Source organism: Nylanderia fulva, unplaced genomic scaffold, assembly GCF_048542155.1.
Source record: "Nylanderia fulva isolate GAGA-0341 unplaced genomic scaffold, ASM4854215v1 Scaffold1, whole genome shotgun sequence".
NCBI classification, from domain to species: Eukaryota; Metazoa; Arthropoda; class Insecta; order Hymenoptera; family Formicidae; genus Nylanderia; species Nylanderia fulva.
The window spans coordinates 6,358,504-6,385,993 of NW_028189192.1; the positions used below are offsets into that span (position 1 = coordinate 6,358,504).

Genomic DNA, 27,490 nt, shown 5'->3' on the forward strand with positions numbered 1-27,490 from the left:
ATTTGATAATAAAATTTAAAACTCGTGTCCTATTATGTTAAATTTTTAAAACAAAAGTCTCGCACCTGTCAAATTTATTTTAACTTCTATTAAAATGCAGCAGAAAATAAAATAAAAATTATATATAAGAAACATGTTCTATACCTGTATGTCTGTAAAAGAAAAAACCCTGTTATATTAAGAGTTCTAAGAACAATCATTATATATTTGACGATGATTTCTTAATATGACCACATTGGAATTTTTAACTTTGTATGTGAATAATAGTTGACGCAATATTGACACGCAAGGACCGTGCCTTTGTATGAATAATTCCGGTTTACGCTCATAGACAGACAGCAAGCATTTCACTCATACGCGGACTACAAAACAAATCCATGATTTCTACCTCGAGAGTCTATCTTGTCTAACAAAAACGTTCTGGCAGACAAATTTATCTTTTACGGTGTAATTTATAAAAAATCGATGACAAGTGGAACGTAAAAATGCGCGAATGCAGAGGAATGTAGGTTGCGATATTAAAAATCGTTTGAGAAAAGGAAATGTGCGAACAATTTCATTTTCGAAGCAATTTTATTTTTGCAAATAATTATTAATATAATCAGTATATCATGCATCAACGTGTGAATGATCGCGTAGAAAAGAATTGCTGCAAAATAAATAGCTTGTTATTTGAAAACTGATATTTTATAAAAAATTCTCATATGTAAGCAATATGATGGCAAGATATAAAGTTAAATATCTCACGTTAGCGAAGAAATGATTTATTTACGCGATGTCGTCCCATACATTGCGACCCGATCGAATCTAATCTGTTCGCTTTTGCAAATATATCGATCAGATAAAGACATTCCACGATCGAAGAAGAAGCGATCATCAGATCGTGCTTAAACAAAGTACGTTAGAGGAGAATCATTCAATTTTACTCTTCCATCATTCAATTTTACTCTTATGCGACTTCTACGCGACCTGAAGCGGATATATGCGATAATAATATGAGGAAACGACCACGCGTGACCCTGGCATTACGTGAATCTTCGCTACTATACTAATTTAGATTCATCATTACACTATATCATCTCGCATCTCGTTTGGCCATTACTTATAAAGTACTTAACACTCTTGTTTGTACTATCGCGTATCGTATTTCCGCAAATTCATTGGTGCTCTGTAATTAGCTTGGTAGGTTCAATAATAACTACAGTCTATTCTTGCTATTATAGAAAGTAAGTGAGTAAAATATGTTTTACAAAATTCGATTCGCCATATTATGTCTACAACTTGATTTGTTTAATATTTGGTCCAACGCGAGCGCGTGAATTCGAATTAAATAAACTTTTCTTTTCTAGCCAGGTTTTATAATCGGCTAAGGAAAACTTTTCTGTTCAGTATCTGCAAATATTTTACAATTGATAAAAAAAAGGATATTATAGATCGAACAGATAGTGCAACTGTATATAAGAATTCTCGCAGTCGCTCTATTGTCACCAACCCTCCCCATTTCATTAATGTACAGCGGCCTCCCTTATCAGGTTTGCGGTATAAGTTCTCGTTTCTTTCTTCGATCAGAAGGGACTTTACCGCATACGCGCGAAACACGACAAGATGTAACGAACCGTGGCCGCAGACGAGAGCGTGCTTCTCGTTCTTGACTTTGAGGACGATCGACCGATCAGTCAGCTATTCGTTTCTCTCCGTTGTCGTGTACTGTCAGGAAACTGGCTCGAAAGGAAAGCCGGTTTTAGGCACGCGCCGCGACGACTTCTCGGACACGTTATGTGTGACCTTTGTTTGCCTTTTTTGCCCGCGGCCGCAGACTCTCGCGCGACTCCTCCCGAAAAACACCGTTTTACTCTTAACTCAGCAAGATCACTCCGGGGAACGAGTCGTTTGTTCTTCTCTCGTCCGATGGAGAAAGTGAAAGGGCTCGGCATGTTGATTCGTGGGAGGAAGGGACGAAACCTTTTTGTCGATTTTGTAAGTTTATGCGTTTTCTAACGACCGAGTCTGAATAAATTATCGATTCAAGTAATTAACATCGCCGCGATAATACGCGAAGCGATGCATAAAGCGATAGATAAAATGCATGCAAGGATTGGAAACTAGCGAGATTGCTTCGTCGAGATACCAGTTTTACTTGCTTCATTTTTTTCTAAAAATTTTAAAACATGTTTAAATAATTTATGTTTATTTACTTCTTTTCTATAATTTATAGTTTCCAAGTAATCTAGTTTAATGTGTTATTGAGAATTTTTTAATTTCTAAAATTAGATCCAAATATTTTTTTCGATTTATCGCGATTAATCCACTAAAAGATTGTTGAATATTCTATTTTCTTGAAACAGTACGATGTCGCTGAACCAATGATGTCATGCTACACGATGACGTAAGATGCAAATAACCAAACTGTACATAAGCACGCTATCGTAAACTGCTGAAATATTATCGGAATAACTGAGCCACTAACCATCTTGTATTACAAATATCGGAGTTCTCGTTTTCTGTAAGACAAACGAGCGCAAATATACAATTATTTAAACAATCTTTTATTTGTGTAAAATTAATATTATTGCATTTAAAGACAAAATAATCGAAATGAATAGTAATATTAATGTAAGGATTGAAGGGAGAAAGGATTGATAATCATCGTAACGATATCAAGAGAAAAGGGAGATTCGATAAAATTTAATTATTTGATAGTATAATCCTCATCGTATCTGGAAAAAATTATATTCCTGAAATCTCGATCGACCTCATTCCTTCACAAATTACTGCGAAATTGGTACGGAGATCGGTCTTCGAAGCGCGCATATCCTCGTGCATGTTCTTCATAATCAATTGTCGATGGGTTCGGTAATGAACCGGCGGCTAAAGTGTTGCGCTGAAAATGCTAGAATAATTGGCGCTTAATTGGAAACTCGATATCCGATACTCTTCGGTATATTAGCTTCGTCTGCAGGGCGCGCGCTAACTTCAAATGGGTTGCTGCATTATAGGGTTGTACGAAATAGTATTTGATTCCGGGATCGATATACGAAATCTGTTCCGATGTAGCATTATTTAAATATAATGATTTGCGATATAACGAATCGCTCTTTTCGATTTGAACCTTATAATATTTTGACAATTTTATAGGATATTCGAGATATCGATTCTAGCATATTTTAGGTGTCTGAAAATAAAATCGCTGTAAAAAGAACGTCGAGGAGAAGAAATATGTTTGACGTACTACATCCCATCACACGTGTGTGTATTCTTTTTCACGTCCAAAGTCGGAACGACGATCATTTGGCCTCGGTGCGACACCGTGCGTCTGAATCACGCGGTCTTTTTCTCCTTCTCCGGTCGACTCTTTTAACAGGACCCTTTTCTTTCTATATAGCGACGCGCTTGTCGCGCGTTGCATACGAATAAAGCTGTATGAAACAGACGAAAAAAGAATAATAAAAATTTGTTTATATCTCGATATAAATAATTGTCACGATATTTTCGCAGAAAATTAACTTTTATTTAATAATTTTGCTTTTCGTTTTTAGAGATACCTATTATTAAATCGCTTGCTCGTGAAAAATTTTTAAATCATTTACTCGCACGATTGAATATTTTATTTCATCATATTGTGAGAAATATTTTTTTAAGCGGCAAAACATATTTTTGACATAAAAATTAAATATTGATTTAAATTTTTTAGAAATCTATTTATATATAAATGTTTAGATCAAAGAAATTAATGTTTGTGTGCGTGCAAAAAAATATATAATTTTATTTTCCTTAATATACGGGATAAAAGTAGAAATCAGAGACAAATTTATCCTTTTTCTCAGAGTGTATTTGTGGGTGGTGACTCACGCCTCGGCATGCTTTCACTATCATTGAAACATCACTACGAAGCACGAGCGACGGTTTTAGAACATTGTTGTATTTCAATTATATATCGCAAACATATTGATTTTGCACTTCTACAGTAAATTATTGTATATTCCCTCCGTCGAAAACTATTGGAAAATTACGATAGACACGTATCAACTTTTAACTTACTTATATTTTCCTATAAGATTTATGTTATGTACGTTTACATATATTTATTAACTCAGTTGACCTAAATTTTGACTCAAAAAACCAACTCACTCATAAGATCGAATTTAAGCGATGATTCAACATTGAATTAGTGTTAAATCAAACGGAATAATATTCCATTCAATACAGCTTTTCGAATTTGTTATAAAGGAGAGATCGAAACTTTTCGTTCTCGCGAAGTTGCGAAATAAAATCGCGACGATGAAAGGTCGACTGAGAATTTGTCGCTCGGATGTTAGACAATGGGCTATTAGAGTAGTTTTGGGGTAAGCCACAGTTCTCTTTGCAAGAGGGTGCGAAGTGGTGGTGAGAATGGTCGAGAGAGCACTCGTACACCCTTACCAGCTTACATTCATCTTTTTCTACTATGTACTTCATTGAGAGAGGAAAAAGATGTAGATATTTGTCGCTTTGTGTGAAAAGATCGACGGATTTTTTTGTGCATCAAACGTCTGCATATTGTTGTGAAATTTCCGGTTTGAACTCGTCTCTACAGGAAAAGGCACTGACTTAGGGATGATGATTAATCTTGCTCGATATTTTGCAACATTTTCAAAAAATATACCTATTTAAAAATGTATTTTTTTTGTCATAATAATATGTTGAGAAAAAATATCTTATTAAATAAAATAATAGTATTTCTTTCTGTCATGTTCTTCGATATAATGTTTATATGTCTTCTTTTCAATCTCAATTCTTTAATAATGCTTTAATTATTTTTTATTTCTTTATTAAGTATTTATGATTATGGAATAAATTATGCTGGATTATGCTGTTAGAGAATTAAGGATTGAAAAAGCAGTTCATAAAAAAATATTTCGATAAAATGACATTTAAGAGAATAATTTTCATCTTATTTTATAAAATATTTATATTTTTTCTTTTGTATGTATGTGTATATGTGTATGTGTAAATGTTACATCTAAAAATATTAAAGCAATATTTTTGCTTGTCTCCTTTTTTTGCCTTATTTAAAAAATATAATACAATTTTTACGTTTTATAATTTATATAAAACTCTTATAATTACGTAATTATATAAAACTCTCATAATTGCTTTCTCTCTGGATTCAATACTTTTAAAACAGGAAAAGCTCAATAAAAATTGCAAAGTATTGATCGTCATCGTTGGATTTGTCTTTCATAATATTCAGTAAATGTCAACTGTACAAGTAAAAACAGTTGACATAAATTTTGTTATTTTAATGGAATTCTAAAGATTTAATTTTTAAGATAAAATGATTGTGATAGCAATTTTTAATAAATATATAATTATAGTTTATGAATAGATCAACCAACGTCAATTGCCATAATTTCTAGCATGCCTTAGCACCTACGCATATCAAGATACATGCTCATGAATCGAAATGGCATAATTCCGTTCTAATGATATAATATGCTATGCAAGGTGACGATAATTAATGCAAAGGTCAGTTTCATCAATGATACGCACATTCTCATTATGATGAAGTGAAGATGCCTTGACATTCATTCTAATTATCATAATGTGCGACTGAGATATTATTTCATGATGAAACAACTAGACGAAACTATTTGCTTATAAAATTAAACATCAATTTAATAAATCTATGTGTGGCATATAATAGTAAATAAGTTTTAAGTCTTGATGTGGGTATAATGAATTTTTATGCTCCAATATTTTTCTATTTGAGCTAGTCTTGTACTATAATCGTTCATAAAGCGTTTCAATAATTTCTCTGATGCTGGATGACCCACTTTCTGACCATTGTAGATCTATTTTACGACATCCGTTTAATTTTTTATCGATGGGTGGTCTGACGTAGATTTGGATCAAATTTTCAACAACTTCCTAAATATAGAGTATCTATGATATATACTTATATTGTTAGCTACGCATTTTATGGAAGATTCATAATTAGTATCCTCTATTAAATTTGATAGACATTTATCGCAAATTTCAAATTTCTGTGATATATTAATATCATGATATTTAAACGTCGTATTTTCACGATAACTTTTCGTGATTATTTCAATTCTGCAGAAAAAAACTAAATAAATTCTATCAAAATGTCAATTATCTTTATCTTTGTAGAACTCTAATTAATTACCACCACAACTGTTATTAATATTTATTCTAATTGAAGATTTATACTTAGGATATTCAGAACAATTTTCTGTATGACTTACAACGAGCAATATGGTTGGCAATATCGAGTTTCAGCTCATTAATTTTCGTGAACTGGGCACTACAATCATGCGCACACGTGTTCTATTTGCATTAAGTCGATACTCACGCGAGCTGATTGAATTACATACGATAATTGTTGGTCGGTTACTCAATCCGAAGCTGAACTCGAATGTATTTCTCTGGCCTTGAGGAAAAAGCTCCGTTTGAAGATAAATTTTTTAAAACTATTGCGCGAGAAAAAAAGAATCTTTCTCACGCATTGAACTATCACTATTACTATTTAAATATATATCTCACGTCACGATGTTTCATTATTATATACCCTATCATTTTTTCCCAATTATATATTTATTTTTTTCTAATTATATATATTTAATTTTTTAAATTAAAATATCAGTTTTTTTTCTCAAAAGATATGGAAAAGTTCGAATCTTCTCTTTCTCTCTATCTATCTAATCTCTTCCTATTTTTTGTGCCAATCAATATATATGTATATGTGATTCATTTTGTTTATTTTTGCTGTATAGCAAGTTTACAGAAAAGTGATACGCTCTATTTGAATTAAATGTCGTAATGCGACTAGTTACGTAGTAATGTAAAAACAAACATCTACGGCGCGCGTGCGAAAATTAAACAGAAGCGTATTTCTCACGTAATCGATTCTGCCAAAAATGTGACTGAGCACGATCGTGGCGCTTCGCGAGATATCCGTTGCGAAAACTCGGTGAGGTAAGCGAGACGAGGAGATTGAGATGAGGTTGACGCCAAGATTGTGATGTAAAATAGTATGTGGTTTTGTCATTCTCCGCGTAGCTACGGACGTTTATTGTTAGCACAACGAATTTCGCCACACAATGCGTTTCAACGACAATATCGCTGCATATATTTATAGTCGAGTCACACATAAATTCTTTTCGCGGGATAAAATTATTTAAAAATTTTCTATAAGTATAGGACATATTTGTGTAATCGCGTCATATGTCAGACAATACGTCTTTGTTACCAAATCTATTGAAATTGGTGGGTCGACATTAGCTAATTAACTTGACGTGATCATCTCGAATTAATGTAGATGTAGAGAAACGAACAACCTGCCAATCGGAGGATCAAAGCCTGGCCGACGTGACACGCGAAGGCTACTTCTCAGCTTCTCTTCGACGCGTCGCTCCAGTTCCTTCGTTGATCTATTCTCGATCCGCGCGCCCGGAAATGGGCTCCTCGGGGAACTGTTTGCTTTTGCCAAACAAAGCGGCCACACGGTCTCTATCCAGGGCGATGTACGAATACCAGTTCTGACAGGGAACAGTACCCTTCTTGTATATAACTGCCTGTGCATTCAACCTGAAAATCTCGCGATTCATTCTGCATCGAGCAGGTGCGATCTATCTTTGATGAACTGCATCTATCGTATATCAATAGAACTTTATCAATAGATTTTAGAATTATTATTGTTAGAAGTGGGTATCCGAAAAGCTTCCTGGTGTAAATTTGTTTTATTTAAAACTTTAGTCTATTTTAAATATATGTCTGATTTTCTATATTTCTTATCTTATGCATTTGCGGAAAGATTAATGTCATATCATTAAAAATATTTTTGTCACAGAGCAAAGTTGTAAAATTAAAACGAGATACTATTACGAAATTATGTGTCATATAATATCAAAGCGTACTAAAAGTCTAAATTATGAAAAATCTTAAAAAGTTCAATTTTTTATGGATTTTTCCCGATTTATTTCATACGCTCAGTTATCTAACAAAAATTTTGTTAAAGTATAATAATTATTCAGTTGAATATATATTATTGAAGAATAATACTTATCCGCGATCTGGCAATTTATACGATTACACGTTTTTTTGGAGACAAACATATATGTAGCGTAGAAAAACTAACGAGATTATATAAACAACGGCGATATATATTTTAAAACACTATGAACTACATCGAAACCCTCTTCCGCGACCTCTCGATCACCTGGTATTCATTTTCGAATGTTTGCGGAGGTTTAGCTGCTCACTCCTTACGGCACATTTGCCCTCGCGAGAGGCGGCAGTGAGATCGCGAAACGCTTCAGACATTATTTTCATTGAAAGCATATATGGACGCCCGTCAAAACACACATCGCCGATACAATTGTTCATGCTGCGGGCGGCACATCGATTAGGTCGACGAATTGCAGGTCGACGTAGACGTTCGCAGCGATCTCACACATACACACTGGCTGGAACATTATTTAACGAAATCCGTATCGTTGAGGTAGTAGAAAATCGTTGAATGGATATCTCAATAGAGTCCATTCGTGCGTGCCGTATGGAGGTTTCGAAATATAAGGAATTTTTGCCATTTTGCTATATTTGCTTCGAAGTATGCTTGTCTTAATGAAATAACATCTACTGCATAAATATTCTCTATTATAGTACATTATTATTATCATAAGATACTTACATATTATAAAATATGTACATACTAATACACGAAATTGTAGATTAAACTAGATTCGAGACGGACTTATTATAGTCTCTTTGAAAATTGTGATTAGTTGTGTTAATTATATTATAACAAGAAATTATATTTCAGAAATCTGTTATTATCGTGCTGTAATTAACACATGAATTATTCGTTTTTTGAGTGATTAGTTTTGATTGCGAAACGTATTCGTGTAACTTCTCTCAGGTCATGATCGAACTCATATTTGATAAAATCGTTAGCGCATAAGTATATATATTATGAGTATTATCAATACTGAGAATTTCGAGGTATCGAAGCGACGTTGACATCGATGATTAAATATTACAGGAAAAGATAATATTAATGAAGAAATAACAAGACAGATATTAATAATTAATTAATCAATTTATTGATAAGTATCTATGATTTATACTTCAGTAGTCGCATGAAAAAGCTTCTAGCGTCTTAATGAAGATCGAATATTTGGTTTCTACTAAATTCGAAGCAAGCATACGACGACTTGCGAAATTACTTGGCGCTTATCGTGCATCTTCAAGGTCCGCCAAGATAAACGTAAAGTGAGCACAATTGCCGCTGGGCATTTTGCGCGCGTAAATACGATGAGAGCACGTGCGATGACTATGCTTGGTCGGTGCATCACGGTTTAATGACTTAATAGAGTTAATGACCGTCGGAACAACTATCTTCAGAGGCTGGCTGGGGCAAATAAAAAACGTGAGATCTGTTACGTAAGCTAATTGAAGCGAGAGCAACGCGATGATCGGCGGACGGCCGATTGATTTCTCACGAGATTCGTGGGTATCCATTAAGAGCTCTTGCCTTTCACTTCATTTTATAATCATCAGTCTCATTCGTTATTATAGGATGAGCGTAGACACTTATTCTCGTCGACATATTATATACATAATGAGTTGAAATTTTGACATACAAATAAATGTACGCGTAGCGTTTTTTCTTCTAATTTGACAACAATTTTACTTTAACGAGAATATGTAAGATCATTATTTTTTCACAACCTTTTAAATTTGACATCTTGACCGCGTAGACTCTAGACTTTAAATTAAAATTCTATTTCCATTCTATTCAAAAATTCTATTCAGAGCAGAGAATTATACTCTATCATTTATTTTAAATGAATTTATAAATATATAGTCCTTCAGTTTTAGCAGATTATTATCAATTTTATGAGATATATAATCTATCCAATTTTCCATCAATTCTATAGGACACTTTATACGCTCTTTGAATATTTAAAAAAATATTCAAGTTATATTTGATAAATGTAAGAATTATAAATTTTTTGAATATTTTTGAAAATATGTGTAAATATAGAAAATTTCCCTCTGAGAAAATATAGAGGAAATCCCTGGCCCTACATCGTAGGAGTTACTTAATCCTAGTCGAGGATTACATTTTAGGAAACAAATCTCTGCAATCGGGGTAGTTATGTAACTCACCCCTCGCGAATGGTCGAAATGACGCTTAACGCGGTCCTTTTATAGGGAAACGGATGCGCGGCAGATCGTAATAGACGACACGTGAGAACGTTCTCGTGGGGTGGTAAGTGTTAAGTGGAGTTTCGTACTTTGTTGCGCCGGGTACTCGGCGTTTCGGGTTTCATTCGTGACACGATGCAGGATAAACGGGCAGACACCGCCTTAAGCGAGAAGAATGACATATCGATCAGATTATAAAAATTCTTGATCTTTTTGCTGCATATATTAAAACGATTGTGCTGGATTTTGTATAAATAAAAATATCAAATAATGATATTATTATCGATGTTAAAATTTAGAATTTTTTTAACAATATAAGTTTATAAAAATAATGATAAAAGAATATACATTATGCGGGATTTAGCCATGCAATTTTAATATAAATATGTAACTGTAATAATAAATTGATAGGAATAAATAATCATTTTGAGTTATACATCTACCAGTCCATATGTATTTGTACCTATAATTAGAAACAATCAATAAATGCTATTAAGAATAAATAGCACTACTCGATAAATCTATGTAAATATAGTGTGAGTTTAATTAGTGAGAACAATTTTGTTTTAATATTGTTTTGACAACGTCTTGATCGTTTTTAATGATTCTATTAATAAATGCAGCAACTTCTGAATACGAAGTTATTTCCAAGACGATTTTTTTTAGTGAATTAACGTTAACAAATAATCGGATCTATATCCGTCTGTGATAAGTGCGTATAATTGCCTGTTTTCCTCGTACTTATCATTAACTTGATTTGAATTAACAAGGAGAACAGAATTTAAAATTATGCTTACGGGTTCACAAAATATCAAATGGAGACGCGAATGGAGAAATATTGTTATTTGCAGCGATATTTGTATCAATTTTCTCGATGTAGATATTTCACAATTATTTACCATCGCATCGACATGTCGAAATTTATCAACATTTTGTCAAGGATTAATAATATGGAAGAGAGACGGTTTTCATTGCAATTATGTAGAGGAATTGATATCTCGTCATTCAAGATCTTTCTCGCGAGAGAGCTGTCGGCGAAGACTGTATCTTCCCGAAAACTGGTTAATGCGCTTTTTCCGGCGTCGAGGGGTTGACGTGCGAGTGACAGACCGCAGCCCGCGGGTTCGTCGGTTGCTGTGAGAGAATCGACGTCGCATTCTCCTCGGGAAATCGGACCGAGATGATTTCCGCAATTTCGCGGCCACGGCCGAGAGAGGATTGAGATATTTGGTCGAGCCGGAATTATTTGACCGCGTCGTGGTTCTTTAATACACGAGGGGATATATGAAGGTTCATATAAGATCATCCCTGCTTCGGTGATCCGACTAACTCTCGTGAATCCGCTTGTTGGGAATTAAGCGCGTGTGTGTTTTCTGTTAACATATATACTGGCGCGCACGATTTTTAGCTCCTCTACTTGTTCGTGTGACACGCAATACATTTATCAAAATGTCGATATTTATCGAACTAAAAAGTACACCCGTTTTTATTAATTGTTTTATTTTATACCCGTTTCTTTAATTTCTTTATTTTCAATCTGTTACATCACAATTTACTTGGACACGTAAAAATGATTGCCACGTTCATCAATGCGATAAAAATTCGCGTCTCTGTCAGTGTTGAAAAAATGATTTTCTTTTTACTATAATTTGCTTCATTACATTTAACAAATTAATAATGAAATGTGACACATATCTTTGCCATTTCCAATTGAAATCAACGCGATTGAAGCGTTGTACAATTTGACACATCATTTAACTGTTCACCGGACTCCGTATCTTTCGGATCGAAGGACTTGTTCCTGCGACGAGAAGCTGTTAAAATGCAAAGACGAGGTTAAACGAGTAGGCCGTCCTCTTTCGTCCTTCCATCTTAGACATAGATTCGACGAGCGTGTGTGACCCTCCTTAGTATTCCGCATGACGCCGCTCTTCTTTTTCTTCGCCACGATGCCACCCTCTCTCTTTCCTCCATCTTCCTCCCTTTTTCTCTGCTGCCACCCCTTTATTCCACTCCATGTAACATGTTCTTCGCATTAATATAGCACGGCTTAAGACAAAGAACGATCGGCCAACATCTCGCTTCCCTTTCCTTCGTCCTTCGCTCTTCCGTTCGCTATCACCTCTTCCCTTCTTCTTATCGACTCCGTTCTTCCTGCGTCATATCGCTTTTCTCTTTCGCGCGTTCTCTTTCCTGGAGGACGCGAGAAACTGGACGTATATATTCATTAAGTCAAAGCCTCGGAGAAGAGTCCCTTAAATTGGAGGGATTTCTTCGTTCCGACCTGCCTTGTACGTGCTGGATCTTGACCTTTGAGCACTTTTTCTCCTCAGGACATAGCCTTCGACACTACTAAATCATACAAAGCTGTTCTATATACAGGCACTATGACTTTTACAGTCAGTTTAAAAAGCCAGTTAATCGATGGATGTTTAATATTTAGCCGCATTAATAATGCTTTATGTTCATCATAGTAAACGACGTCATATAAACACGTACGCGTACATACATATATACATTTATGGCAGTGATAGTAATAACTGTTTTTTAATATTTAGATTTATCTCTCGCAATAAAATATAGAAGTCTGATATAGAAGTGATATATTATTGGAAAATATTTCTATATATGTAACCTGCCTACTAAAAATATCGCTGTATGACAAAAAGTTCAATCTGAGAGATTTAAAATAAACGAAAACCAATGATGTAAGAATAAATGGAGAAATGAATTATATATATTATGCATATCATACTTTTACTCTATATTTCGTTGTATTAATTTATTATATGATATTATAATTAAAATAAAAAACATTAACAGTATTTATAATTAATTTATTAATAGATTTGATATATATATATATATATATATATATATATGTATATACAACATAAAAATAAAAGATATATCTTTTGTACGTCTTTACGTAATAATGATTTAAGTTATAATTATAATGCTGAATTGATCATCTTTAATTTTTATGTGTTAAAAATTTACAAATTCTCATAGGGCACTGATTATCTGCTGTGCGCTTGACCTGTAGATTGCAAGTGCTTTGATTGCAAAATATTATCAATACGAAACACATAAAACACGTAATGTGATGTTCTCACTCTTTTATACGATAGTGATTACATAATTATATAATGAACAAAATAATAAAAATAATGCACTAAAGAAAAAATTTTAATCTGCAATTATATAAATTAATAGTTATAAATTAACAACATTTTGTTTATTAAAAGAGAAAAAAAAATCCAAAGCCATTTATACTATATTTTCAAAATTCGAGTCACGTAATATTATATACATTTGACTACAGTATCTTTTTTTATTATTGATTACAGTTTATTTTATGTTTTCATGGTATCTTTTGTCTTTGCTCCATTTAAAAAATTTTTATTTAAGATTCAATATTATATTGTTTATCAATAAACACAGAGTTCCCTTTAGAGAAACCAGTCAATCTATCAATCTTCTTCTGTTTGATTGAATTGGAAATTGTATGTCTCATTCTTTAAATATACTGCTACTATCATTATAGCGCGATTATGTAAAAAAGTGTTTTGACTGAGGCACCCATGTAAAAGATATACATCTGTTATCTCCCGCGTACGTCAACACGTGAGCAAACGAAGATAGCCTAGATACGGTAATTCGGTAACATTTAGGGATACTTTAGAATTGCATCAATGAGAAGAGAAACTAACGGTGAAAGATTCATTCGCGCTATCGATTCTTATCATTGTGCAATAACGTGCGATATTTCGATGATAGAAATTAATTGGACAAAAAATATTATCACTTATATGTATGTCAAAAAAATGAATGTGTGTGCTATTTTATATATCTAGTATTTATAGTATTATATAACTGTACGATTGAATGGTCATTTCGGAAATTTAATTTTGCAGAATATATCCTTTACTATATCGTTCCCTTTTCTCTCGTGCATTACCTTGTATAGTCATCGACGCGCCGCATATTCCAAATACGATTCGAAGTGATCGCACATGGCAATGAAAGTCGTTGCATAATTCGTCGAATCATTCTGATCGATGCATCATCGAAGTAAGACACGTTGAGAGAGAGAGAGAAAAAAAAGAATGAATATTAAGAATGTTAATCGTGCATCTTCATCGCGTCTCTTTGGCAACTTTGCCATCGTAAAGCCCTTCGAAGTTCCCCGGACCTGCTCGACGCAGGACGAATTTCCTACTTAACCTGCGCCAACACGTATTTCCCATGCATTTTAAGGATTTCGGACTATAGGAACGGTGTTTTGTCGAAGTATGAGCACGTAGTTGCCGTGAAAGGATCATAGAGTGGACTTAGCTGCAGAATCCCGTGTAAAACTTGCCCAGAATAACAAAGTTCTTCCCCGCGTCTCGGGGGCACCGATGCTCCGCGCTTTCCGTGGTCAGATTCTTTATTTTTCCCGAAGAGCTCTATTATGACGTTCGACCTCGTCGACCGATTTATACTCTCGTTATTGGCAGACTCCCGTTTAACGTTTTACAGCCGCAAAAAGCTCGCACATCTATTAGCTTTAATGCTGAATTTACAATAGCGCGCGAAACACATTAGAATATACACAGCAGCATATATATTCGCAGACATTTTCGAAACATTGAATGTGTAGTTATTAAAAAATAATTAACCCTTTAATTATTCAAAATAATATAATCTGATTGTGATATCTGTGTATATTGCATTTCTTTCATTATGATATTTTGAGATAACTTTGTGCGGTTTTATTTTATTGCATTTTATTGTATATATTTTATCAATTCTTATTGAATTTATCGAAAGTATCCATAGCGTGACTATCCAATAATCTTGTGAATTTATATAAAATCTATATGCTCGCTATTAGCCGATAATGATATGGAACGCGCAGTGCGCTGGAATCGTTTAAAGGACAGTTTAAATGCAGACCGAATCGTTAAATTGCCTGCAATAAAACTGTGTGTGCGAACAATGTACCGACTGTTTTCTGGCAGGATGTGCCGCGCATCATGGTCGTTATCGCGATCTAAAATGGTCTCTCGCAGTGCGTTTTATCTGCGACCCGCTAAGTCCGGACTTCCGCAATTTCGAAACAACGGGCACGATGGGCGTTGTCGCGTTTTTTTCTCGAATCGCTCACTGTTTTTGATTGTTAATGCTTGACGAATGAATATTTTGGAGCCATATCTACTCGAACAATAAAATGCAATTAATCGGAAAGAGCAATTAATCGGAAATTACAATAATAATATTGGATATATATCTTTTATATTTCTTTTATATTATTCTTCCGTCAACGAGTTTCCGAATTGAAAAAACAGTCGTTTCGCGAATGTTTGGATTGTCTCGAATCGCGACTTAATAAACCCATCGTGTCGTTAGCCTCGTTAAAACCGAGTTCAAAGTTATGTAACGCGTACACGCCGTTTCGCACTTGCATTTATTGTTAGACTCGCATGTGCACGCACGAGACGAGGTGTGCAGTTTTCTTATAAACGCGAATGCGTTGCATGCTGCATGCGAATCTTTAAATGATGCCCGACGCGACGTGTAAATGCACCATCGTAATAATACATCTCGTCTCGATGCGATTTAAGCTTCATTACCGGTGCACAAACTCGCGCTCGTGGAAAAAGATACGCCAGTTCCGCTCACGTGTTACAACGTCGCGCAACACTTGTGTGCACGCATTAAAAACGAGACACGTGTCTCACATGCCGTACGAAAATCGTCTTATTAAAAGTAATCAACAGTAATGCGAATTAAGAATTTAATATATCTTGATTTATTAATTTTTATCGAATTAATTAAATTTTATATATATTAATAAAAAGGACAAGAGAAATTAAAGTTAATTTTAAAGAATAATTTTTTGTTAATTTTCTTTGATTAAATACTTGCTATGTAATCGTGAACGAATTGTTTCACGATGTTCTCGTTAGTTCGATTATTGCTGAGTGCATTTGTATTTTTTATTTGTATAGAAACGTCACACATATAAGGTTTTCCTGGGGTATAGACCCAGTGTATTATTCATATTTATGTTGTAATAACGACGCGCTTGCATAATCGGGCGGGCCGTATCCCTACGTAGCCGGGACTCGTCAGATATTCACCCGTAACGATACATTATTCCAGTTGGCTTTTCTGGCTTATACCTCGCTATATGGGTACGTCGGTTCTCCATTTTCATCCCGTACGGGCAACGTCATTGACCCGTACTCGAATCCTGGGCAGTTTGCCGGTCGCGCGATTCTTATGGAATCACGACGCGCTGCAGAATGGCTCGACGATCCTGAATTTATATCGTGTGTTTAGGTGAGAATTGGTTCTTTATGAGAGACACGTGAGGATACTTGGCGATATACACGCTCGAGGATCTCTTACACGTACGTGCTGCTGCTGTTCGCGCGCGTGCGGGCACATATGGTTATCCGGTTCTCGGCGGGCCCAACGAGATAGTGACTTATGAATTTGTCATAAAGCGACGAAAATTGTAACGAATGCAGAAGATATTCTTGAAGCTATTTGAAATACTAACAAAATCTGATTTTTAAATTTCATATAATTTTATAAAGAGACTCATGAGAGAGGTTGATTGTCTCCCCTTGCAATGATGAAACGATTCAATAGATTAATTTGGAAACTATATTTGCGTATTATAATTGTTATCGTGATAAGAACAATCTTATCCGTTTCTTTTTAACATTCAAGATCTACAATTTCGATTTGCTTTTTCAGGACGATGACTTGATTTTCGATCCGGAAGGTAAACAACCCGCGGTTCAAGCGCCAATGATCGAAACGCATCAGGATGAATCTCTTCTTCATAGGATAAAGAGAGAAATCTTCGATTTCTTTTCCACATCAACGACACCGGCGCCAGGTATTAATTCCGTTTTAATAAAATATAATTAGAAGAATCTAAGCATATAATATTTTTTATGAATTTTTTATCACATTACAATATATTGAAAATATTTACACTATTGTCCAATCTTTTAATTATTTAATTTTATAGACCAAAAAGAATATCAAGATGAAACGTTTGACAACACGGTCATCTTAAACAGTCATCTCGATGGAAATGAAGGGAATCATACTCTCGATCAACCTGAAGTGCCAAGTGCCGAAAGTATTGGTAGCGAAAAATTAACTCTTGAAAAGGACGAGGACAACGAAGCAGACGACGAAGTAATAAAATATTGCTTTTAAATTTTATTTCATTTGTTATCTCATCTGGTATCACGTTTCATTAGATTGTAATATATATTTTTTATCTAGATATATAGTGTTTTTAATAGTATTATATGTTATAGATACAAGATTTATAAACATTTTTGCTTTTCGATTTTCTTTAAACAATTCACATTCATTTATAAAAATATATTTTATACAAAAATATTATTATGCTTTTTATAGCACGATAATGAGATAAGTAACGTCGCGGAAAGTCAACGAATACCGATAACATATGGGAATTCTGATGACGAAGACTTGGCTGGCTCAGGAGAAATCGAAGGCAGCGCGGGCGAAGAAGAATTGGATCATCATACAAATATAGGAACTCAACCTCGCAATGTTGACGGAAAAGCACGTAAGTTTCGAATTTTTTATAGATGCAATTCTATTAATTAAAATTTATTAGATTTAATAACTTTTGAATCTCTTCTTTCCTTTTTTCTTATTGTTAGAGAAAAAAGACGATAAATTTGTTAATAATCTTAATTAATTTTATATGTTCGTGAAAACAATAATAAAAATACATAAGAAAATTGTTAACAGCTTATTTAATATACATATATAATAATATTTTATTGATATAGAAATAAAAGTTATAATATAATATCAAAATAAGAGATTGGCAGCTTTATTTTAAAATGTACTACTTATTTAGCGCAACAAAATCTCAATCGATCAACTCAGAGAATATTTATATGTATTAATACTAATTACATTTGTTAATACAGAGCTTATTATTTATTTAACACAATTTTTTGGTGAATTAATGAAAAATTTGTTATATTCTCGTAATATATATATATATATATATATATATATATATATATATATATGTTTTTTTTACCAATTACAGAGAATGTATAAATTTTATATTGTAAATAAATGCAAAACGAACCGAAACAAAAACAATATTATAATAGCATTGTAGAGCATTGTTTATAATAAATATTGTGTGTGTGTATAATTAATTTTTAAGGGATCGATTATTCATTACTAATTTTCTCTTTGACAGGATTTTACCGAATAACATTGACAGTCAGCGAGCCGTATAGACGAGAATATTCCGACAGAAACAGTCCTGAATATCGGGAATTGAGTGGTAATCTCACGCATGCCCTCGAGGACTTGTACAGTCGTTATATTCCGGGATACAATCATTTCGCCAGCGTCGTTAAGATATCGTAAGTATAATTATCCACTATTATTTTTATCTTGATAACATTTCTAAAATATCATATCTCTATATTTGAACTATTTAAATAGCCTAATTAATTTTTTTTATTTTTAGACCAACGTCTGATGCTTTCACGTCGCAAGTTACCTTAGACATCGGTTCGACGTTCACAGACGAACTCGAGGTGCGTGCCATCCTAGATCAACAGTTGCAGTATCACTCCTTAGGTGGTATCCAAGTAGGTCCGGAGGGATTCACATTCAGAATATTCCAAGGTATTTCCATCGATCTAACGACTCTGGAAATGATCGATTTCACGTTAAACCTTTCAAAACTCAACTTCGTAATTTGTTCCAACTTTCTGCGATGCCACGTGAACTTACGGAAAGTCTGAATACAATAAGTGTAAAGGTCTGAATGAATATCGAATGATCGACTTCTTAACGGTCAAAATTGATTAATGGCTGTGCGCAAAATATTATTCGCACAAAACAATCGTGAAGCTAATCATCGAGAACTAAAATCGATCATTCCCGTGACAATTCTTTTAATGCACATATATATTACATTATTATATAATTGTTGAGTAGATATGCACGATGAATGCTTTTACAGTCTTAAATTGCTTGCAAGATTCATGTACAATTTTCACGATATTTATTTATTTATTTAGATATATTTATCTTTTATTTAATTTATTATCATTATTTTAACATCTCAATTAATTTTCTTTTTTTTCATTAAATATTTAAAAAAAAATTTTTTTTAAATAAACACTTGCGTCGCGAATCATTTATTCTACTCTCGACACAACGAATGCACACAAATACGATACATGGCAACTGAATACAGCCGGAGAGAAAAACACACAGCCGGAATGCGATCAAACAGCCGAATTAAGATGTAGAAGCGGTGAATGTGTATCGCTAGAATCACGCTGCGATGGCATATTACAATGCAATGATGGTTCCGACGAGGATAATTGTCCGACAGATTCATCAAACAGAACAAATGATGGTAAGTACGCAGGACTCGAATCCGCATTGCGTAATCATCTCTTTCGAGGGGAAACTTTACGACAATATTGTTCAAACTCATGACTTATTTATAGCGCTTATATAAAATATGCATTTCTATTTTTTCCTCTTAATGAAGGTCAAGATGTAGCCTATGTACAGATATATGGTACGTTATAACATAGCTGTAATCATAGCTTTATAGTAAATCTCTGTATGATTTATTTACAATTCTGTACATATAGTTTATAATAAAGTATCGCGTTTATATGGAATAATTTCCAAGACAGGGTCGAGCAGATAGAGAGAGCTTTTTATTATAAATTTTAAATTGTTTATTTTATATATATATATATATATATATATATATTTTCTATTCGCTTCATTAAACTATTAAATGCACGTTTTTCAACTTTGTTTATTTAATTAATGAAAAACACAATATTTTAGTGTACATTTAATTAAGTTTCGAATAGAATTATTATATATATATATATTTATAGAAATATATAGATAATAATTTACACAAGAATTACAGAAGAAATAGCCTACATAAATACAGTTAATATATTATAAATATATGATATAATTATTTATTTTTCTTAAAATATTTTTATATAGAAATATAATATTCTTAAAAAAATATATTTTTTATAGCACACAAACAATATTATTGAAAATAAGTTGAAAAATAGCATTTATATCTATTATCATTTTATCAATTTTGTTTATTATGCACTTAATGCTTAATCCATTTATTTCACTAACACGTATATGATATTTGTACACCGCATTGAACCATATTGATAAACGAAACAGCAGATTTCGAGTACACTACTGTGAAGCCACGACTACATTCAGATTATTTCCCGGATTTACATCATGAGGTAAAACCGGAAGTATCTGATATCGATGACAGCAGTAGGGAGGACGAGATATCTACGCTACGGTCAGCAAACAAGTGTCGCGCCTGACGATACAGTACGCTGTCAAGATGGCAGTCGTTACATTTGTTCGGTGCAGCAATGCGACGGTGTTCCGGATTGCAATGACGGTGGTGACGAGGTCGGCTGTCCACATTCAGGTATAAGTTGTGCCGATTAATCTTCATTGACTTAATGACAAAAAAGATTGGAATAAATGTGTGTGTATATATGTATGTGTGTGTATTTAATATTGGAATTTAACGTAATCTTTCTGAGAATTTTTATAAAATTCAAATTTTATGCATTTTGACATAGAAATATTGTTCTTATTTTATTTTGTATACAATTATCTTTGAACGAAGTAGTTAGTGGTTTTATACATGCATTGTTGTTGTGAGAATGAATTTAATTTATAATTGTAATATTATTAATTTATAAATTATTAATTTTCATACTTTTCTGTTTTAAAATGTAATAATGCTCCATATACGTATAATTACTAAAAGTTTGAATACTAAATATAAATAATATAAAAAATAAAATAAGAGCGACAGATTTTTTAAGATAGAAATTTTTTAAGTTATCAAAACACACAGAAGTATTTTTAAAAATTGATATAAAAATATTTTTATATATATATATTAAACATTTATATTGAATGGTTAATAATGTTTAAAAAATAATATAAAATGTTTAATGTTTACAAAATTTATTTGAAATTGTTCTTTTTATCGCTGTATTATGCGTATATTGTGTAAATTATTGTATAATACTGTATATTATGTAAATAATGTGAACGCGTGAGAATTCCGTCAAGCAAACTCCGCGTGACCGTAGTCTCAATTACGCGCGCATTTTCGCGCACATAACAGACGCACAATTATTAAAGTAAGCATTGATAAAAATTAAAAATCAGACTATTAAACATTCTTTTACATAATAAACAATATTGTATATTATTATTACATAAGATATATTTAAAATTTCTGCTCATTTGCTGTATTCATTTACAAATGTATATATGTCAATATAGAACTTGTAGATTTTTATTGCATATTGATGCATGTAATTTAGCATGTTAATAATAATATGAGATCGTATGTTTCTCTAACACTTTTAAAAAATAAATTTTGTATGTAATGTTTTGTAATTTTGTAATTTTATACTACGATTGTAGGATATACTGTATATTTGTATAAGTTTGAAAGCATATCATGAGATATATATGATTAATTTCAAAGTGTAATTATTGTATGTACAAATATGCTAATAATTTATATTTTATATATTTATAGGCTGCAGCGTTGGCGAGTTTGCGTGTGATGTAAACAGATGTATATTGGAATCTCAGCGATGCAACTTCGTGGAAGATTGCCAAGACGGTAGCGACGAACACGACTGCAACTATCCCAGTGAGTACCACGATTTTTTTTTATAATGCAACGTAATTATATATTGACATTTTAAGAATAAATTACGAGGACTCTGAATTGTTTAAACGGAAAACTTTCTGTTTAACTTTGCACATTAAAAACTGCAAACATGGCGTTGCTATTGAAAAAATATTGATATTTATTATCGTTTAATCACTATTTAACATATGTATATGTAAAAGAAATGATTAAAAACATATTCGGTAAGATCAAGCGAATTATCCGGCTGAAATTTCAGTCTTATCGACTGCTTGATAACATGCACCATATACCTGTGAACGTGCACTACGTGCAGCTTATCTACGATCGTCAGTTTATCAGTTAGGATGTAGATTCGCGAGTAGATGGTATAGAGAACCAGTTACCTGTTCTACCGACCCGGAAAATCGATACGACCGTTATCTTTCGCCACATTTTCCCCGCGTTAAAACTTTACTTATCGAGACTGACGGTTTATTAGCGCTCTGCGTCTTGGCACTCGTATGTTAATTCAAATCGGTCTGTCCTTCGTTCAACTGCGAGCGCTGGCGCAAATTTCCGGCGACGTGTCTTTTCCGCAAACAACGAGGCGAATCCCCAAGTAACGGCGGAAGCCGTAGTTTTTTACGTAGAAAAATAAGGTCAGACTGGAGAGAAGCCGCGAGAGCGAGAAGACGCGGCGGGACGTACCTACTGAATATTCAAAGCTCGAGGGCTTTTTCTCCCCGTTATCCCGCGCGTCCTCTTTTTCCGGTGCTTCCGATGCCTCGAGTAGAGGACGATCGTGGTCAACAACGTGGAAGCGTCGGATGCTGGCCGGTGTTGTAAAGCCCGCCCGATTGCGGCCACACGTACGCGCTTTGTTGTGCGAAAGCCAGCTTAATTAGACGGCTGCGCGCGTTCGGCCGGGGTAAATTAGCTTGGCGGTATCGGCCCGTGAATTATATCCTCGCGCCTTCCCCACGAAATGAACAAAAAATGTCACGAATAATGAAATAAATCGCGATTCATGCGTTATTTCGCTAGAACTTGCTTGCATTGTAACTTAAATCAATGTATCATATTAGCGAATCCTTTTCATTCGTAAAATTGAGAAACAGTTATGCATTTGATAATATGTGGAAAAAAAATTTATATAACGTATAGGAACTTTTTCAATGTACAATTCATGATTTTATTTTCTTTCATAATAATACTTTGTATAATAGTGGAAAATTCGAGGCAGTGAGCTAATTATTCCGGAAAATTATACAATGCACATAACGAGTAGGCGTTAACACACATTTGCGCGCATAATAAAACGTAACGTTTTACATCGAAACTTGTATTTTTCGCGCATTATCGCGATTTCACAATTATTCTACTATTCAAAGTGAACAATCCACAATCACGATTTCGGAACGTCGTTTTCGGAAGCTACTCGATTGTGTTAACAAATAATATCTTTATCGCTATTACAGCAACTTATTGCGAGGGATTAACTTGTGGCTAATTTAAATAGAAGTATCTCATTTGTCCATCTATAATAGTTCGCGATTGATTTCCCATCTCATTTTCTTATATAAGAGCATCGCGGAACGCATTATACGGAATCGTTCAAACTGATTCTTTCTCGTATTCGCGTTTCCGTCCTCGTAACCTCGCGTGTTGAAGGCGAGAAGAAAAAAAAAGAAACAGGGACAAATTGAGGAATGGCTTCCCGTTATTCTGTTAATCGTCGACTGGAGGCGAACTAGGCCAGAGCTCGTTTGCTCGTTCGCTCGCTCGCTCGCGGCAGATCGCGATCGAAGGATATAATCCTTCGAAGGCCGTAAATCAAGCAACCGTACACGCGCTTCGTACATCCGCGCTCTCATCGTTTAAACGTCTCATGGTTAGCGGATATCTTCCGACTCTTCCGACATGCCTTTTTTATCCGTCTGAGACGACGGGAGCTTGCGCGCGGATGGGCTGGTGCTGACTAGGGGGTTGGTTAGATGGAGACGAGTAGAGGGATCGTCGAAGCACCGCTTCACATAAATATCCGCAGACACGCAGACCGCGGACCTGCAAGAGGAGCGCTTTTACCTGCTCCCAGTAATCGCGATGTGCATGCTTAATCAATATTCAAGTATTCAGTCGTGAGGCACACGGGAGGACGATCCTGGCTCTCTTTTTCTCTCTTTCTCTCTTTTTGTTTCCCCGCGTTTAACTCACCCTTCGCTACTCCACTTCCTCTTCATCGTTCCCTCTATCTCTTTCTCTCTTTTCCCTCAAGCAGGAATGCGCATAACCACTTTCGTGTCTCCGATAGTCTTTCCTCCCTCGCGCCAGCGATATGTCCCCTCGAACAATTATGAGTTTCTCTGCTGGGACGGGGGTAGGAGAAGAGGCAACAGAATACGACAGACACGGTGGGGAGAACAGAAGGGTAGAATCGAAAGAGAGGGCAGGAGTATGACCTGCACGCTAGGCACCGCCATGACAAACGTCAACCTCCGTCGTCTACGAACATTACTCAGGTGCGTCCTCGCCTTCCATATATAGATCAGTCGACTTAAACGTCCGCAACGTCCCGTTCTTGAGCGACAATAAAGCTTCAATAGGTCGGGGGAACAATGCGAGAAGGGATGTGGAAAAATGGGATACAACAAAGTTTTTCAGTAAAGTTTTTCTCCTAATAATTTATACGAAGGGCCTTGCTATTCTGATTCGATAAATATTTATTATTTTATAAATATTATAGAAGTGTACTTTTCCGAAGAAAGCGTACGAAGACTAGATTTTCGAAGTGGAGGGCTTATTTCATTTTAATTTTAATAAAGAATGATCGATTAAACATTTTAAATAACGATGATTAATGATACCAGTAAATCGTACATTTGTTCAAAAGCATAAACAAAATTGTTTTATTCTATCGCTCTTACAGATTAATATTAACTACAAGGATTTGTAGTTTATAATACTTTAACATGTTTCTACGACGGTATAAGATACTCAACAAATATCTCTAAAAGATTTCCAAATATTTGAAATATTTTCGTGCTATGAAATTAATCTAGACTACTGTATGCGCCAGCTAGGCTCGGTACCATTCGCGAATACAGTATTTCTTGGCCAAAAGACGTTCACGATTGCTTTTATAACATAGTGCAATGCATTCGTTATCGGAAATATAGCGATGGAAGTCGGTAGTTTTAGGAGAAGCTTCTTCGTGTCTTACGACAGAGACTTTTTGCTCTTTTATGTAGTCATGTCACGTCAAACAAGGACAAATATTATTTTTGCAAATTTACAGACGTCAACAAATGAAAGAAAATTTCTATATACTAAATGTTAAAAACGATTTAGCTTGGAACCACTTGTAAATGTTAAAAAAGAGTTTAGTTAATTTAAAGAAAAATAGCGAATTGCTATTATTTAATCTAGAATTTTGATGCGACTAATACACACAAAACGAGACGCACGTTGACTAAAACGGAACATGAAGAAAAGGTGGCCGCGGCAATAACAGATGATGATAATAGTTCATAATAATAGACTGTACCTTCGGCATTAGATGCTTGTCTGATTACAAGCCGACTGGTATGTCGTGTATGACCATTAGGTTTTACGCGAGACTCCCACTCTTTTGCATGTCATTACATCTTTAACGCCGCTATCGCCGTTAACGTAAACATACGAGCGCACTCGCGAATGTCCGGTCTGCGAAAATTTATTGTTCTCCGCCCGAATACCATTCGCAAAAAGAAGTTAACTTAATGTGTGCCGACCCTATCTGGAAACACTATTCGCTATCATTCCACTTCACTTCGCTGTCGCGTTCTTGTCGAGTTCTCTCTTTTTATAGCGATGAGCAAAGATTTAAGGCATTTCGTAATCTATATGCTGGAAATGATATCGTTTGAATTATATTTTTCTTCATCAATTATGTGTTTCTTCAATATATAATCTTAATCTAAGTTCAGTTTTAGTGACAGTTAAAAAGGTATTTATAATTTATTAATTATTATATACTTTTTGCCGAGATATTTAAATGATATTTGAAAAAATACCCATTTTTCTTAATTAATATGCGTCAAAATAATTAAAAATTTGGTTAATATTTTATTTATGCACTAAGCAGAATAATTAATATTTTACTTAGGCTAAGCAGAATAAATATAGGTAAAAAGTGCACATTGATAAATTATGTTGACATGTGTCGGCGCATTGATCGATCCTACTACTTGCTCAAATAATGACATATATTATCAGATTGTGAAACATTATTACAGTATCCTATTCTAATGACATTATAACTAAATGTATAAATGTATATTTGTTCTCTTACTTCATGAGAAATATGTATAGTTAACACACACACACACACATACACACACACACTCTCTCTCTCTATCTTTTATGTCAAAATATAATATAATTGCAATACAAAATACATAGATTACAAAAATTGCAATACATAATTAATTTATATATTATATATTATCTATTAAATTAAACTACATACATTAAAATTTTTACAGAAAGTGCAACTACATTTAATGTCGTGAGATGATTAACAGTGCACGATTACAGTTTTAATTTGAACTACTTCTTTATAACGCGATAGTTCTGGGACAAATAATACATTTCTACTCCGCAAAAATGTTATTCTCATACTCGGTCGAACATTTACATCGTTGCATTTTTCTTGAAGTTTGCACTCACGCATTTTACACTCGCACAAAACCTAAATCGCTAAAACTATTTTCATCACAAAACTGAACATATAAATAGTATTGCTCGATTCAAATTAATTGAAACCAGTTCTTGTCACCTTTAAAAGTATCGATTTGGACCTTTAAAAAATCTTGCTTTAACTCGTTTATCAAAAGGAGATTAAAAGATACAAATTTGAACTTTACGCATATTTCACTTTCTGACATTTGCTCTATTTTCTTCTTTGTTTCTATCAATAAAAGGAACATCAGTCATAGTGACACGCGTCCGAATATGATGGGGATTAATCCCCATTGCGTTATAAAAACAACACGCGTAATATGCGCGCGAATGCATGTTCGATCCTATCAATGGCGTATCAACGTTGCGTTAGAGTTCCGTGCCAGGTGGACAACGTATGAATAAGCTTATCCTTGTTGCATGCCGTCGGGTTGGCATGATCCACGCCGTTTTGCGATCCCATCTCCGCGGCGCACAGTTATATTACATGCACAGTTACATCAGGGATGTTCGTTCGTTTACACTTTCGAGGCAAGACAACGCGGACGGTTTTTGCGGCGAAAAACGAGCCTGCCATGTAGTATAGACTTAGTGCGACGGGTTTCTAATTAATCGTTCGCATGTGTCGGGTAAACTATAATTGTGTAAGCTACAAAATATTATAGCTCATCAATACTTTATTTTACATAAATACATATATATACATAAATACATATATATGTACATATGTGTATATATATTTGCTTGTTTCTTTATGCATTAAATAACACCAATATTTGTTCTCGACAAAGACTGCTC

The 27,490-nt window shown here is 34.1% G+C and overlaps 1 protein-coding gene across 1 annotated transcript in view; it reads left to right on the forward strand.

The window, feature by feature from the left end:
- The window catches only part of trol (terribly reduced optic lobes), a 141,359-nt gene that overhangs the window by 27,157 nt on the left and 86,712 nt on the right, over positions 1-27,490 (forward strand). Inside the window, 9 exon segments of the mRNA XM_085480898.1 lie at positions 16,963-17,107; positions 17,243-17,415; positions 17,644-17,818; positions 18,476-18,644; positions 18,752-18,912; positions 19,490-19,654; positions 20,476-20,624; positions 20,626-20,737; positions 21,875-21,991. Of these exon segments, the coding sequence (XP_085337024.1) occupies positions 16,963-17,107; positions 17,243-17,415; positions 17,644-17,818; positions 18,476-18,644; positions 18,752-18,912; positions 19,490-19,654; positions 20,476-20,624; positions 20,626-20,737; positions 21,875-21,991 (1,366 nt within the window).